A 16,775-nucleotide genomic window follows, 5' to 3' on the forward strand; every position below is an offset into this window, starting at 1 on the left:
CCATTTCTGAGGCATGAAATATAAAAGTTTTAGTTTCTTTTATAAAAAAAAAACACCCCAGTACAGAGTTTAAGAAATAGTAATGAGAAATCGATCAAGGTGGTTAGGTGCAATACTACTGGCCCTCCACTAGTATTCTATTTCTTTTCTAATTCTTCCAAGGGAAACTCCCAAATTGAATCCTCAGCAGAATAATCTTAAATATACTTTATAAGCAAAATGAGAGCCTTTGTTTACATAGTTTTCGGATTTTACTGTTCCTAATTTTATTCTGAAACTCAATTTTACCCCAAACCATAATTACCATATTAACTTTGTAATGCAGTTATATGCAATTCAGCAAAGCAGTAGTATACCATCAGGCTCTGTTCACCAAGAGCTTAGGAAAAACGGGATTGGTCACGCTCATTTAGAAACAAATTTATCTCATGCTATTTGCCAGTGTGCGGTTTCAGCCTAAGTTCTGATAATGAAACGTAAGGATATATATCTATATGTCTCATCTTGGTTTTCAAAGGTAGCCAAAGGGATTTCTTCAGAGCTTGGCTTTGCCTGGCTGAAGCTGAAGATTTTGTAACTTCATAGCTAGACCCATGTTGCCAGCAATTTTCAATTTGCCTTGAAAGAAGGCCGACTGAGGGTTCATTTTACCGGTCATCAAAGCCAGTAGGTCCAAGTCAGCCATCATGATTGTGCAATCGGCTTTCTGATCGGAGTTAGGAAGCATGGATCCTTTGCCGTTCTTCACATCCACCACCCAGGTGGCTTCCTTACCCCGGGGCCATCCTTCACTTTGAAGGCAAAAATACCTCCAATTTTCTTCACAAACTGCTCCCCTTCCTCTTCAAGCTTCTTTTCAATCTCTTTAAAGACAAGATTTGCCTTAAGCCCATCACCTGCAGAGCTGGTTGGAGCAGCCTCAATTTGATGAGTTCTGAAAGAACTGGCACCTTCCCGGAAACCCATCTTGTAGAGTGTCAGGACCACAGCTCCTCCGACTGTGTTGCAGAGCAACCTTTGCCCCCTAGGTTTTTTTCAACAAATATCATCTAGATTTTTTTTCCCCATTAACTATTGAAATACCTGTAAATTTATAAACTAAATGTCTGGAGTGCATTATGAACTGCCTTTGCATTCATCAACTCTCTTTATGTTAAACACTTTCAACTTTAGTTATTTTCCCTATGTTTAGAAGTAGTAGCATCTTAAAAAATTGAAAGCACAGGCATAAAAACATGAATTGGAGCCAAGTGGAGTTGTTCTTTAGGAAGTAAGGGTGGGAGGTAACGCCTCTCAGCCTTTTCTTCCACATGCAGCTAAGCAGTCCCTCTGCCAGCTCCAGAACCCACTCATGAGTCTTCATCAAACTTTTGGCTGGATCCACCATCTTCCAGTAATTAACCAAAATGACAAACACAAAAGGAAAGAGTAGAGGCACTCAATATATGCTCTCTAGGTCTTTTAGAAAACATGAAGTGGTTCCTTTGGCAACATATATGGGAATCTACAAGAAAGGTGATAGTGTAGACATCAAGGGAATGGTACTGTTCAAAAAGGAATGCCCCACAAATGTTACCATGGCAAAACTGGAAGAGTCTACAATGTTACCCAGCATGCTATTGGCATTGTTGTGAACAAACAAGTTAAGGGCAAGATTCTTGCTAAGAGAATTAATGTGTGTATTGAGCATATTAAGCATTCTAAGAGCAGAGATAGATAACTAAAATGTGTGAAGGAAAATGACCAGGAAAAAGAAGGAAGCCAAAGAGAAAGGTACCTGGGTTCAACTAAAGTGCCAGCCTGCTCCACCCAGAGAAATACACTTTGAGAACCAGTGGAAAGGAGCCTGAGCTACTGGAACCTATTCCTTATGAATTCATGGCATGATGGGTGTTAAAAATAAACTAATCTGTAGTTTAGTGAAAAAAAAAAAAAGAAAAAGAAAAAGAAAGTCTTCATCAACAGCCTACCTCTGAGTGGTTAAGTAACATTCCATTGTATGCATACCATGATTGACAACTAACACACCAGCGTATGAACTTCAGTTTGTTTATAATTTTTCATTATCATGAGAAACACTAGGATGAACATTTTTGCTCAGTCTTCATTAAGTTCATTGGTTATTTACTGTGTATACATTTCTAGAAGCAGAATTATTCAGAGGAGTCATATTTTCATGACTTGATTCATATTTTAAATCATTTCTAATTTTATAAAAATTGATGCTCTCACAGGCAATCTGTAATTAACAGCAATGACATCAACAACAGTTCCAAAAAATACTTAAAAGTTCATTGAGGACTTAATCTGCTAAGTGATTACTTGGGCTTTTCATTCTTTTTTCTTTTAGTTTGCTATAGGGTACATAAGCTTGTCAGAGAGAGACAGACAGACAGAAAGACAGGGAAAGAAAAATCACCTATGGGGGGGATGGCCACTCCACAATACTTTCTCTTCCATTCTTCATTCACGATTTTGGGCACATTTGCTCATGTGCGTGGTGTGATTCTCAAGCCACCAGGGCCAGGACTTGAACTGTGCAGTTGTCCATGTGGGGATCCAGTTGCCTTAACTTCTGTGCCACCTGCTGACCCTACCTGGGCTTTTTAAATTTAATTCTGTGGAAAACGTATTAGTAGTTCCCTCACTTTGTGAATGAGGAAACTGAGACTTATACTTTATATTTCCATTTAAAGTCAGTTCCAGGATAGCCAGTGCCACTTTCATGTTACCCTTTAAAACAGTGTGTACTTTCCATTAAAAAAACAGCAAACATCAGGCCAGCCAATAGCCTGGGGGTGAGGGACCAGATTTCACATGCCAATCACTCTGTTGGAATCCTGGACCCAAGCAGCTTGACAATCAAGTCAAGTGTGTATGTGGTGTGTGTGCCACAAATCCTGACGAGATAGAGAAATGAAGAAGGGATTGCAATGTGACCACAATGCTTTCCCCTCCCCAACTCTCTGTTTTTTTCTCTCTCTTTTTGGTGAGCACATGCACCCTCTGGCAGATTACACACACACTCACACACAAAGATAAATGTAATATTTGTTAATGTACTTATTTAGTTGTCCCAGTATTGTTTACTAAATATTTTATATTTTTTGATGACTCTGAAAGATCATTTTATTAATCTTTACTTTTGTGTTTACTTTGGCCCATTTTACACTTCTGTTTCATTGGTCACTGTATCCTGTATTGTATTATTTTAATTCTTATATTTATTTCTCTGGATAAATATAACAGTAATATCATTTTTATTACTATAGTTCTCTAAATAAATATTTTGGCAACTGGGAAAATATTGAAAATATTGAACATTATGTATTTTAAAATATTAAAATTCTTGCTATGTAGAGAAAGGTACCAAATTGTTGTGTTTTCTGTTTAGGAACAACTCAGTCTTATGCCCTATTATTTATAATGTTTATATTTTATTGTAAAAATAGGCTTGCTCTTTGACATATATGAAGGTCAAATCACTGCAATTCTGGGGCACAGTGGATCTGGCAAATCTTCACTGCTAAACATTCTTAATGGTTTGTCTGTTCCAACAGAAGGTGAGAAAAAAAAGAAATTTCTTAAATCAAGACATCCGGTAATGAAATGGGATTATATGTATACCTCTTTCATTTTAAATTACAATTTTAATGACTGAAGAGAAATAGTGTTCATTTAAAGTCATTTTCCAGAACTCTATGATTGCAAATATATTTTGTATTTTCCTAATTTTTATGAAAATCATTGTCTTTATTTCATCATGTGATATGTCTGGGGAAATACACACTACTGTAAGTATGCATTTGTGTTAATAATTAGTAGTTGTTAACAATTTATGAAGTCACCATGTTAGGTGTTTGTGAATACATGCCAATTTTTTGTGTTTTTTAATAGGTAAGATCTCCAAACATTAATAAGACAAATTGTCTTGCCATCATTAATTATTTTTAATTTATATTCTTAGGATCTGTTACCATCTATAATAAAAATCCCTCTGAAATACAAGACTTGGAGGAAATCAGAAAGATAACTGGTATCTGCCCTCAATTCAATGTTCAGTTTGACACTCTCACTGTGAAGGAAAATCTCAGCCTGTTCGCGAAAATAAAAGGGATTCACCAGCAGCAGGTGGAACAAGAGGTAGATGAGCATGTGTGGATGAACTGAACTGCCAATAAGGTTTACCAAGTTCAGTCGTGACCACAGAGTTCCCTTCAGTGATGTATCTGCTTGTGAATTAAATTTATGCAAGGAGGTTCTCTTTTAAAACATCCACTGCTTTGGGAACCAGCAGTTAGCGTAATGGCTATGTCGCTGGACTCCCACGTAGTCAACTGTGGTTCGTGTCCCGGACCTGGTGGCTTAAAACTCACGCCAGGCGCGTGTGCGTGCGTGCCCAAGATCCCAAGAGGAAAATGGAGGAGAAGGGATTGCGGCGTGGCCATCCCCCCTGGGGGATGATTTCTCACTTTCTGTCTCTCTGTCTCTCTCTGTCTGTCTGGCGAGCGCACGCTCCCTATAAGACAAATTGTCTTGCCATCATTAATTATTTTTAATTTATATTCTTAGGATCTGTTACCATCTATAATAAAAATCCCTCTGAAATACAAGACTTGGAGGAAATCAGAAAGATAACTGGTATCTGCCCTCAATTCAATGTTCAGTTTGACACTCTCACTGTGAAGGAAAATCTCAGCCTGTTCGCGAAAATAAAAGGGATTCACCAGCAGCAGGTGGAACAAGAGGTAGATGAGCATGTGTGGATGAACTGAACTGCCAATAAGGTTTACCAAGTTCAGTCGTGACCACAGAGTTCCCTTCAGTGATGTATCTGCTTGTGAATTAAATTTATGCAAGGAGGTTCTCTTTTAAAACATCCACTGCTTTGGGAACCAGCAGTTAGCGTAATGGCTATGTCGCTGGACTCCCACGTAGTCAACTGTGGTTCGTGTCCCGGACCTGGTGGCTTAAAACTCACGCCAGGCGCGTGTGCGTGCGTGCCCAAGATCCCAAGAGGAAAATGGAGGAGAAGGGATTGCGGCGTGGCCATCCCCCCTGGGGGATGATTTCTCACTTTCTGTCTCTCTGTCTCTCTCTGTCTGTCTGGCGAGCGCACGCTCCCTATAGCGAAAACCTCTAAAAAAATAATAAAAACAAAAATAAAAACAAAAAACATCCACTGCTTTAATGGGCAATGAAAATTGCAGAATAGGAACTGTTTTGAATTTTTTATATATAGTTTTTTGTTTTGTATATTTTCTTACCTAGGTACAACAAATTTTATTGGAACTAGACATGCAAAACATTCAAGATAAACTGGCCAAATTCTTAAGTGAAGGACAGAAAAGAAAACTGACCTTTGGGATTGCCATTTTAGGAGATCCTCAAGTGAGTAAGATTATACACGGGGAGGAAAGAGGATTGAATGTTAGTAAAAAGTCAAGTCCCCAGGGACAGCAGTGGCATAATGGTTAAAACACTAGACTCCCACATGCTCAACTCTGGTTCAAGTCTCAGATTCGGTGGCTTGAAACTCATACTGGGCACATATGACTGTGTGCCCAAAATCCCAGGAGGAGAATGGAGGAGAAGGGATTTCTACATGGCCATTCCCCCTTGGGGGTGATGGTTTCTCACTGCCCCTCTCACTGTCTCTCTCTCTGGTGAGTGCATATGCCCTATGGAAGAAATATTTTTTTAAAAAATGTCAAGACCCTTTACCACTAAAAGTACTAGAATGTTCAATGTAAGATATCAAGAGAGAACCTTCTATGCTTAATTAAGCATTCGAGTCATATTGGAAACAAATGGTTGAAAAGTTACATATGTATTTTTTTTTTTACTGTTTCTCATGCTACCAAGTGGAAATAGTTAATATGGAAGACAGAGAGATTTTAAATGTCTTTATCCTTTGTAGGTTTTGCTCTTAGATGACCCAACTGCTGGACTGGATCCTTTTTCAAGGCACCAAGTCTGGAGCTTCCTGAGGGAACGAAGAGCAGATCGCGTGATCCTCCTCAGCACCCAGTTTATGGAGGAGGCTGACATCCTGGCTGGTAAGTATTTATTTTATGTCATTATTACAATGAAGGGTTTGGGAAGTTTATTTCCAGCGCTCATTACCTCTGTGTGCCAAACTTTCCTGGTGATCTAGGGGTTCACAGGAGTCTAGTTCCACTGTCTATTCCTTACTGATTATGCATTTGCTAGATTGTGACTGCAAATAAAAATTGCAATTATTATTTTCAAATCAAGCATCAATTAACTTAAATATCCAAATCTTTTTTAAAGAAATTATTATTAATTTAATTTAATTTGTTATTATTATTTTCTAATTTGCTATTGGACCTATGTGTTGAACAGTAAGAGAGAGCATGGGAGAGAGAGAGAGAGAGAGAGAGAGAAAAGCTGCCAGATCAGAGACTTGAACTGTGGTTGACCATGTGGGGGTCCAGCCCTAACTACCACTCCACCAGCTGGTCCCATAAACATTCATATCTTTGCTATGTACAGTATGTGATTGAAAAATAAGCTCTCGTTCTTTAGTATACAGTGTAGAGACTATATCCATGTAACTTATTTATTTATTTATTTATTTTTCTGGAAGTTGTTGAAGGATCCTGAAATAGATTGGCATTTATGAGTTCATTTTAATTCATCAATTTTTTTTTGAGAGGTTTTCGCTATAGGGCGCTTGCGCTTGCCAGACAGACAGAGAGAGACAGAGAGATAGAAAGCGAGAAATCACCCCCCAGGGGGGATGGCCATGCTGCAATCCCTTCTCCTCCATTCTCCTCTCAGGATCTTGGGCGTGCACGCACACACACCTGGCATGAGTTTAAGCTGCTGGGTCCGGGACTCGAACCGCAGTCGACTACATGGGAGTCCAGCGACATAGCCATTATGCTAACTGCTGGTCCCATAATTCATCAATTTTTAAAAAGAATTATTTGTTTAATTTTATTTATTCAGTCATTTCTTTTAATTTGATCAGAGAGGCGTGTGTGCACACACACACATGCACACCCACATACAGAGGTTGAGAGAGAGAGAGAAAGCCACCAGGTCTGGGACTTGAACTGTTGTCGGCCATGCGGGAGTGTCCAGTGCCTTAACTACCATACCACCTACTGGTCTCCTAATTCATCAATTTTAATGTATGTTTAAAAGTTTTGAATGCACAATAAATGTAGTTACACCCTACAGAACACTAATTTGGAATTTGAATTTTGGCTCCTCAGCTATATTTTTTTACATAGAAAAGAAATGACTTTTAATATCCTTTTTCGCTTGCTTCTTTTTACTCAGATAGAAAAGTGGTCATGTCTAATGGGAGATTGAAGTGTGCAGGATCTTCTGTCTTTTTGAAGAGGAAATGGGGTCTTGGATATCACCTGAGGTAAATGGATCTGTATATTTTTAATACTGGTATATCAAAAAGGTAGATAATTATGAAAGAGAGCTCCTCTTAATCATCTCTGCCATACTGGATTGATCAGTGTCTCCCACATGTCCTCCCTATTTTCCTGCCTCCTCATATCTTGAGTACTATCAGTTTTAGGCAACACGTTAGCACAATAGACTGCAGCTTACTGCAGCAGGACACCTCAGGTGCCACTCTTCCAACTGACTGTTCTGTGCAGCCTGAGCTGCTCCCTCTGCTCACCCTCTGCACTCTCCTCAGCTGAGCCACACAATGCTGCTTTACATTTTTATTCTTTCATAGGACACAAAGGCAAATCATTTCAGAAGCCAGTACCAGCAGGGCAGAGAGTGAGGAGAACTGTGTCTAGCAAGAAGTGTATGTCCAGGCTAAAAGAGTTAAAAAGGCAAACAAACCAACCTGTAGCCGAACAAAACATGAATGCACACCGAATTTTTCTGTTAGTCACTAATTTCTGATAGCTGCATTATCTGGTATAATAGTTATTTTCCTGTGAAACACCCTTGCATCTCCTGAGTAAAGCCTACCTGGTCATGATGTAAAAAAAAAAAAAAAAATTATTATTGTTATCATTTTCTTGGAGAAGTGTCTTCTGTCTAATATTTCACCTCCCTCTGTTTATCTTCATGCTTGACATGTAGTTTCAATTATATACATATTTGTATATTTATTGTTGTTCTGAATTTATATATTTATCGTAAGATTTTTCAAGCCTATGGATTATTTTTATTTTTATTTACTCAGTTTTTTTTTGTTGTTGTTGTTGTTCCATGAAGCCAAGTAAAATAGTGTCAAAGTCTAGGTGCTTGGTAAGAGATTTCTTTTGTTGCAGCAGTGGTGAAATGTCAATGACTTGTCTTTTCTTTTAAATATTAGTTTGTATAGGAACGAAATATGTGATCCAGAACAAATAGCATCCTTCATTAATCATCACATCCCTGATGCTAAATTAAAAACAGAAAACAAAGAAAAGCTTGTGTATACTTTGCCTTTGGAAAGGACAAATAAGTTTTCAGGTAACCTAAATATGATTATAATAGAATGCAATTTGGGCACAAATGTCACCTTACTGTTACAATTTTTATTTCCTAATGGATTTTGGATTTTGTCTTAAGTTGAGTTACCTGACAATCAGACTTGAGATGAGGATTTGAGGGCAATTAATTTATTTGGTAGTTGATCCCTGAAAATACCAGCGGGGAATGAGAACATGAGAGAGGGAAAGGAAGGGAGGCAGGGAAGTTGCTGTTACCCAGCAGGTTACTGTGGTAGGCAATAGAGGTATAACATCACTGAAGGAAATAGATGGGTAGGTAAGAAGGTGTCCTCACAGTTATGTCACCAGAGGGGTAAACAAGCTGGAGGTACTTCCTGGTCACTCTCAATCATTATTTAAGGGAGCCTACATGCAACTGGGCAGGGAAAAGTGGGACCCACAAAATGAATAAAATCATTTTTTGTAGCACAAAATAATAAACAAGGCCAGATGCATAGAATGATGACTGATAATAGAAGTGGTCATGGACGGCCACAAGAAGAAAAGGGTCAAAACTATTTTAAGTGTGAAGGAAAAGGGGATGTCCGGAGGGCAGTGAGTGGGGAGTGGAGTGGCAAATAGGGAAGGATAAGGTTGCTATAAATAGAGATGCTTCTGGACCCTAGAGGCTGTGGTATTAACTTTTATTTTCATTTAAAATGCATTGAGAAACTACTGAAAGACATTACACAGGGAATTGATATAATATGACTTATATTTCCATTCCATGGACATAGAGGATCACTCTAGATAAAGAGGAACAGGAGTGAACTCTTAGAGACCAGTCATGGGGCCATGTCATAGTACCGGTAGGAAGATGAGGGTGATCAGTCTACCGTGATACAAGTGGATGGCTGTTGAACTGGTTATGGACTGTGAGGAAAAGTGAAAAAAGTGAAGGGGGGATGTCTGAACTTTTTGCTTGGATCACTGGGTAGAAAGTAATAGTATTTATTGTAAAATGATGGACTAGTTGGATAGAGAAAGAGAAAAAAAATAAATGTTTTATTTTGGAAATGTTAACCTTAAAATGATTTTTGACTTCCAAATAGAGGTATCAAGTGATGAAATATATAGAAATCAGAGAAAAAAGTGAAATGTGAATTTGGGAATCTACAAGATATAGATAGATTAGAAACTAGGTTTGTGTATATGGAAAAAGATGATCTAGAATTAAAACCTCAGAAGAAAGCAGATTAAGAGTCAGAAAAATATGTATCAAGGAGAAAATGTTTCTAGAAGGTGAGACTGGTCAACTGCTTCAAATGCCACTGAGTTAAAAACGAAAAAAAAAAAAATGGGGCCAGCAGATAGCATAATGGTTATATTGCTGGACTCCCATGCAGTCAATCATGATTCGAGTCCCAGACCTGGTGGTTTAAAACTCATGCCAGGCGCGTGTGTGTGCATGCCCAAATCCTGAGAGGTGACTGGAGGAGAAGTGATTGCAGCATGGTTGACCCCCCTGAGGAGTGATTTCTCACTTTCTTTCTCTGTTTCTCTGGCGAGTGCAAATGCCCTATAGCAAAAATCTCTCAAAAACAAAACAGAAAAGAAAAAAAGAGGAAAACCAGTTTAAAAAAATAAAAGAAAAATAGTTGCCCAAATTTGAAAATGTGGAGTTGTTGATGGCCTTAAAAAGAGCAGTTGTGGGTCCAACAGGTGGCATGGCGGTTAAAGTGCTAGACTCCCACTTGATCCAGAAAAAAATGGTTTGAGTCCCAGACCTGGTGACTTGCTCTCTCACTTTCCCTCTCTACCTCTCCTCTCTTGCTCTCTGGTGAGTACACATGCCCTATAGCAAATTAAATAATATTAATAATAAATAAAATTAAATAAATAATTCTTTAAAAAAAGGAGAAGAGCAGTTGCTATGGAGAGATAAGGATAACATTTGAACTTGTTGGGGATAAATGTAGCATCCTTCATTAATCATCACATCCCTGATGCTAAATTAAAAACAGAAAACAAAGAAAAGCTTGTGTATACTTTGCCTTTGGAAAGGACAAATAAGTTTTCAGGTAACCTAAATATGATTATAATAGAATGCAATTTGGGCACAAATGTCACCTTACTGTTACAATTTTTATTTCCTAATGGATTTTGGATTTTGTCTTAAGTTGAGTTACCTGACAATCAGACTTGAGATGAGGATTTGAGGGCAATTAATTTATTTGGTAGTTGATCCCTGAAAATACCAGCGGGGAATGAGAACATGAGAGAGGGAAAGGAAGGGAGGCAGGGAAGTTGCTGTTACCCAGCAGGTTACTGTGGTAGGCAATAGAGGTATAACATCACTGAAGGAAATAGATGGGTAGGTAAGAAGGTGTCCTCACAGTTATGTCACCAGAGGGGTAAACAAGCTGGAGGTACTTCCTGGTCACTCTCAATCATTATTTAAGGGAGCCTACATGCAACTGGGCAGGGAAAAGTGGGACCCACAAAATGAATAAAATCATTTTTTGTAGCACAAAATAATAAACAAGGCCAGATGCATAGAATGATGACTGATAATAGAAGTGGTCATGGACGGCCACAAGAAGAAAAGGGTCAAAACTATTTTAAGTGTGAAGGAAAAGGGGATGTCCGGAGGGCAGTGAGTGGGGAGTGGAGTGGCAAATAGGGAAGGATAAGGTTGCTATAAATAGAGATGCTTCTGGACCCTAGAGGCTGTGGTATTAACTTTTATTTTCATTTAAAATGCATTGAGAAACTACTGAAAGACATTACACAGGGAATTGATATAATATGACTTATATTTCCATTCCATGGACATAGAGGATCACTCTAGATAAAGAGGAACAGGAGTGAACTCTTAGAGACCAGTCATGGGGCCATGTCATAGTACCGGTAGGAAGATGAGGGTGATCAGTCTACCGTGATACAAGTGGATGGCTGTTGAACTGGTTATGGACTGTGAGGAAAAGTGAAAAAAGTGAAGGGGGGATGTCTGAACTTTTTGCTTGGATCACTGGGTAGAAAGTAATAGTATTTATTGTAAAATGATGGACTAGTTGGATAGAGAAAGAGAAAAAAAATAAATGTTTTATTTTGGAAATGTTAACCTTAAAATGATTTTTGACTTCCAAATAGAGGTATCAAGTGATGAAATATATAGAAATCAGAGAAAAAAGTGAAATGTGAATTTGGGAATCTACAAGATATAGATAGATTAGAAACTAGGTTTGTGTATATGGAAAAAGATGATCTAGAATTAAAACCTCAGAAGAAAGCAGATTAAGAGTCAGAAAAATATGTATCAAGGAGAAAATGTTTCTAGAAGGTGAGACTGGTCAACTGCTTCAAATGCCACTGAGTTAAAAACGAAAAAAAAAAAAATGGGGCCAGCAGATAGCATAATGGTTATATTGCTGGACTCCCATGCAGTCAATCATGATTCGAGTCCCAGACCTGGTGGTTTAAAACTCATGCCAGGCGCGTGTGTGTGCATGCCCAAATCCTGAGAGGTGACTGGAGGAGAAGTGATTGCAGCATGGTTGACCCCCCTGAGGAGTGATTTCTCACTTTCTTTCTCTGTTTCTCTGGCGAGTGCAAATGCCCTATAGCAAAAATCTCTCAAAAACAAAACAGAAAAGAAAAAAAGAGGAAAACCAGTTTAAAAAAATAAAAGAAAAATAGTTGCCCAAATTTGAAAATGTGGAGTTGTTGATGGCCTTAAAAAGAGCAGTTGTGGGTCCAACAGGTGGCATGGCGGTTAAAGTGCTAGACTCCCACTTGATCCAGAAAAAAATGGTTTGAGTCCCAGACCTGGTGACTTGCTCTCTCACTTTCCCTCTCTACCTCTCCTCTCTTGCTCTCTGGTGAGTACACATGCCCTATAGCAAATTAAATAATATTAATAATAAATAAAATTAAATAAATAATTCTTTAAAAAAAGGAGAAGAGCAGTTGCTATGGAGAGATAAGGATAACATTTGAACTTGTTGGGGATAAATGTGTATAGGATGCAACAGATGGAAAGTAGCAAAGTAGACAAACCTTAAGAGCTATGTGCGCATGTGGGTGAGGTGAGAGGACATTGTTTTTATTGCCACTGCCCTTTGCTTGTCTTTGTTTAAGGGTTTTAATAGCATTTTTGTCTGTTTGGGATGACTTATTCAATGTAGAAAAAGTTGATGATTCAGGAGAGGGAGAGTGGAGATCACTTTGGGAAGTCTTCGAGATGTTAAGAGGAGATGAAATTCAGAACATAAATGAAAGGAGTAGCCTTTGATAGGAGCAGTTGCAAGTCTTCCAACTATACAGAAGGAAGTCGCAGCATATGGGTCTCTACCATATGTGTGGCCTAGTAGTGTGTAGGGGAGAAGATGATGGTCTTTCTGATTACATGTATTTTCTGCAGGTAGTTCATAAGCTGGTAATAGAGGATTGGGGTGCCAACACTTTGAAGACAAAGGGAGAGTTCTAACCTAGTCATTGCAGAGAGCAAGAGAGCCTTCTGATGAAACTTGGCTTTTGGTTTCTGTAATATTTCCAAGGCATAAATCTTCTGAATGATATTCTGTATCATCTCTTAAGAGATTATAAGATTTAATTATATTGATGTGCTTTTTTTTCAAATGTATTTATTCCTATCTGTTGCCTTAGATCTTTTCAGTGATCTTGATAAGTGTTCTGGCCAGGGTTTGATGAGTTATGATATTTCTATGTCGAATCTGAATGAAGTCTTCATACAACTGGAAGAAAAATCCACTATTGAACAAGGTAAAATCCGCTTGTATAATTCACAGAAAATCAGTTCCTAAATGACCGTGTGTCGGTTGAGCATACTTTTCAAGCTTGATTCACCCTAAGAAAAGTGGCTCATTCTAAATGGCTTTGCTGTTTGAGACCAGCTATCATTATTTCCTGATAAATGTACTAGGACAAAAAAAAAAAAAGATCCTTTCTTGGAGTCTACCAAGTTCCTCTCTGGAAACTGCCTATTTCCTGTATTAGAAGTTGTCTCCTATCTGGGGGGTACTTACTGTACATCTTCGATACTTTGAGGCTATGAAGCCCTCTTAATCAGGGGCATGAAGTCTGAGCAAATACTGAGTTATTGGAAAACTCATGATACATCTTTCCTATGTGAAATGACTTTTAGGACCACCCAATATTTCTCATAAAAAAATGCTCTTAGCTGGTTAATATACAAAATTCTACTATGATCTTATTGGGGAGGATTATCAATATCTAATCCTGTGTATGTAAAAGAGTAATAAGAACTGTAATTTTAGGGCTCCTCCTATGCCAGACATTGATCAATATATGGCTACATGTTGATATAAGCCTTTAACATTACCTTCCTACAGTAACTTTTCCAGCAGTGTCATCAGTACATTTTACAAATGAGAAAGTCGGATCTAATAGCAGTTAAGTGACCATCAAAGTAGTGCCCCTGTAAATCTTACATCTGGGATTCACATACGGGTCTGGTGGTTTCAGAACTGGTGATCTTTCCCCATACTAATTACTGATATCTTAGCAGTGAATATTTAGACATCACCAAGTGGCAATTTCTGTGGGGATTTCTTGAACTCCCTCAGAATATTGTAACAGATAGGACTTTATTTGACTTTCAATCACTGGCCACAAAGAGATCACCCTTTTTGTGAATTCTTCTTTTGTTATGAATCCGGTATGTTTTCTCACTGAATTTATAGACTGTTGACATCCTAATATGTTTCTTATATTGTTTGCATTGGAGCTACAAACATTCTAAAACATCTTTTCTTATTTAAAATGTTTTAATATGCTACACCATTGGTAACTATGAAAATTAATTACAGAAGTGAAATATAGACAGCAGTGGTAATGTACAAACTTAATAACTATTGGAAAATTATATCTAGATAATCACTTGATCTGGTTGTAAAAGTACAACCAAACATAAAACAATTTTTAGTATTACTAAAAGGGAAAAAAACTGTGATGCCCCCAGGATGGCATTGAAAGTATGTGTATGGGGACCAGAAGGTGACATGGTGGTTAAGGTGCTGGACTCCCATGTGGCCAACCAGTTTGAGTCCTAGCTGGTGGCTTGAAAATCATGCTGGGCCCATGTGCGCATGTGCCTAAAACCCCAGGAAAATGAAAGAAAGGGAATTGCAGTGTGGCCATCCCTCCTGAGGAGTGATTTCTAAACTACCTTTTTCTCTGTGTGTCTGGCAAGTGTATTCATCCTATGGTAAAAACCTAAAACAAAAAAAATGATAAATCCTGAATGCTCTGCTTCTCAGCAGTGATGAATTTAAAAGATGAAAGATTTGACCATATGTGTGTTTGAATTGATGAAGCAGATCATTTTAGACTAAATGAAAATAGGAATAGAAATGTGGAAAAGAAAAAAGAAAATATATGTATATATGTTTGTGTATGTAGATTTTGAACAAGCAGAGATAAGAGACTCAGAAAGCCTAAATGGAATGGAGACAGCTCGCTCTTCTCTTCCTGAAATGCAAAGGACTGTGAATGACATGGGCCTCTGGAGAATGCAGGTCTTTGCAATGGCACGGCTCCGTTTCTTGAAATTAAAACGAGAAAGAAAAGCACTTTTGACCCTGTGAGTATCAGAGTATTGTGATTTTGTTAGATAATAAATTTCAAAAGGGGTTCAAAACTGAAGAGAATTCAAAACTAAATTCTCTTAAAAAGGAAGACTCAACATTCCTGCCAAAGGATGGATAAATATAACACTTGATTTTACTGAAAATGGGAATACATGTATGTTAGCCCTCGATTAGGCTTACGCACATGTGTGTATTTTGTTCTCACAATCTGGTGTTTACATAGCAATCCTTTTTGGTACTGTGTAGCAATTAAGATATGACTCAGAATTTTAGCCCCTAGAATCATTGTTGACGTAAAGCAGATTTAGCACTCAAAAATATTAATGAAATGTCTGCCTGAATAAAGAAAATTGCTGTAGATTCATATGGTAATTTTTTTGCTTTTGTTTAGCCTATTGGCATTTGGAACGGCACTGTTCCCTTTGATTGTGGAAACTATATTTAATGCTGTGTTAAATCATCATGGGATTGATTGGGAATTTAAGAATGACCTGTATTTCCTCTCTCCTGGAAAGCTTCCCCACGAGCCCCTTACCAGCCTGTTGATTATCAATAACACAGGTAAAGAGAAAAACAAAATTTAAATCCAGAAATAGGTTATTTTTATTATTAAATAGCAAATATAGGGAAAAGTTGTAAGAAAAAAAATGTGTATTTAAATTTTATAAAAACACAACTAATAAAGAACCATGAATTTTGTTCTGATTTTGGAAATGGTTTGGATGGTGGATTGAAGAGTAAAGGAACCCTGGTCACTGTAGAGTCTGGTAGAGTAGAACGGCTTGTCTACCTGACTAACCAGAGCCTCTGCATGAGAAAAAACATCTGTATGGGCTGAACCACTCTGTTTTGAGATCTCTTTGTTTCAGCAACCTAACCTATACCATAAATAGGATACACACTGATGATGTGTCAAAAAGTAAGACGAGACCACTCATCTTGTTACTCCCATGATGAATTTATGGTGTTTTCTAATTGCTTAATTAACTTGGAAGAAGGCTTTATGTTTCTACCCAAGATGCTTTAAAAAAAAAATGTTAACAATCAGAGTAGGAACCCTCTCTTGATCCTCACCTGTTCCAATTTTCACATTTATTTGTGATTCAGGGTTGTAGATTTCGTCTTTTTAAACAAAGGTGATCTTTTCATTTCTTTCTCTCATTCTTTTTGTGTTTCTTTTGGGTTTGGGAGAGAACATTTTATTTATTTAATTTCTAAAATCTAGAATTGTTTTCTTTTTAACCTCTCAGCTTATTATTGCTCCATATATGTCTTTTTCTTTCCAGTCATTCTAAGGACAATGTACTGGTTGTAACTATTTTTCCTTCTCTGTTCAGGTCTTTTGTGTTTTATTTGCCTCCTTTTTCTCAAAATTTTATGATAATTGGTAACATTTGAGAATTCCTGTTTGCCCAGGTGGGTATGAATCCACATTAGGGTTTCGTATCTCAAGTAACTGTAGAGATAGAGTGGAATGTATGGCTGTCCCAGGCACATGTAAAACTTACATTTTAATGTGCATGTTCTTGTCCTGCAAGGGAGGAATCTTAATTGGTCTGGGGCTTGACCTTTTTTTTCCAATCACAGACTACTCTGAGCCCCAGTATGAATTTTGATTTTGAAGCCTAAATGAAAAAAGTGAACAACAAAAAGTCATCATTTCCTTTTTTTCATTTATGCTGCCCTAATTATTATCTGGAGTTACGTCAGGGCTTTCCCT

General features: G+C 37.8%; 1 protein-coding gene and 1 pseudogene across 1 annotated transcript in view; one reads left to right on the plus strand and one right to left on the minus strand.

Moving 5' to 3' along the window:
* LOC102484856 (ATP-binding cassette sub-family A member 6) overlaps positions 1 to 16,775 on the plus strand; it is a 74,779-nt gene that overhangs the window by 28,256 nt on the left and 29,748 nt on the right. The window contains exons 12-20 of the mRNA XM_006146737.3: positions 3,453 to 3,563; positions 3,968 to 4,143; positions 5,272 to 5,391; positions 5,921 to 6,059; positions 7,312 to 7,402; positions 8,324 to 8,463; positions 13,092 to 13,208; positions 14,868 to 15,048; positions 15,447 to 15,616. Coding sequence (XP_006146799.1) covers positions 3,453 to 3,563; positions 3,968 to 4,143; positions 5,272 to 5,391; positions 5,921 to 6,059; positions 7,312 to 7,402; positions 8,324 to 8,463; positions 13,092 to 13,208; positions 14,868 to 15,048; positions 15,447 to 15,616 — 1,245 coding nt within the window. The remainder of the gene's footprint in view (positions 1 to 3,452; positions 3,564 to 3,967; positions 4,144 to 5,271; positions 5,392 to 5,920; positions 6,060 to 7,311; positions 7,403 to 8,323; positions 8,464 to 13,091; positions 13,209 to 14,867; positions 15,049 to 15,446; positions 15,617 to 16,775) is intronic.
* LOC102484428 (non-specific lipid-transfer protein pseudogene) lies at positions 246 to 994 on the minus strand (annotated as a pseudogene).

This window comes from Tupaia chinensis, unplaced genomic scaffold (genome assembly GCF_000334495.1).
Source record: "Tupaia chinensis unplaced genomic scaffold, TupChi_1.0 Scaffold000187_1, whole genome shotgun sequence".
Lineage (NCBI taxonomy): Eukaryota > Metazoa > Chordata > Mammalia > Scandentia > Tupaiidae > Tupaia > Tupaia belangeri.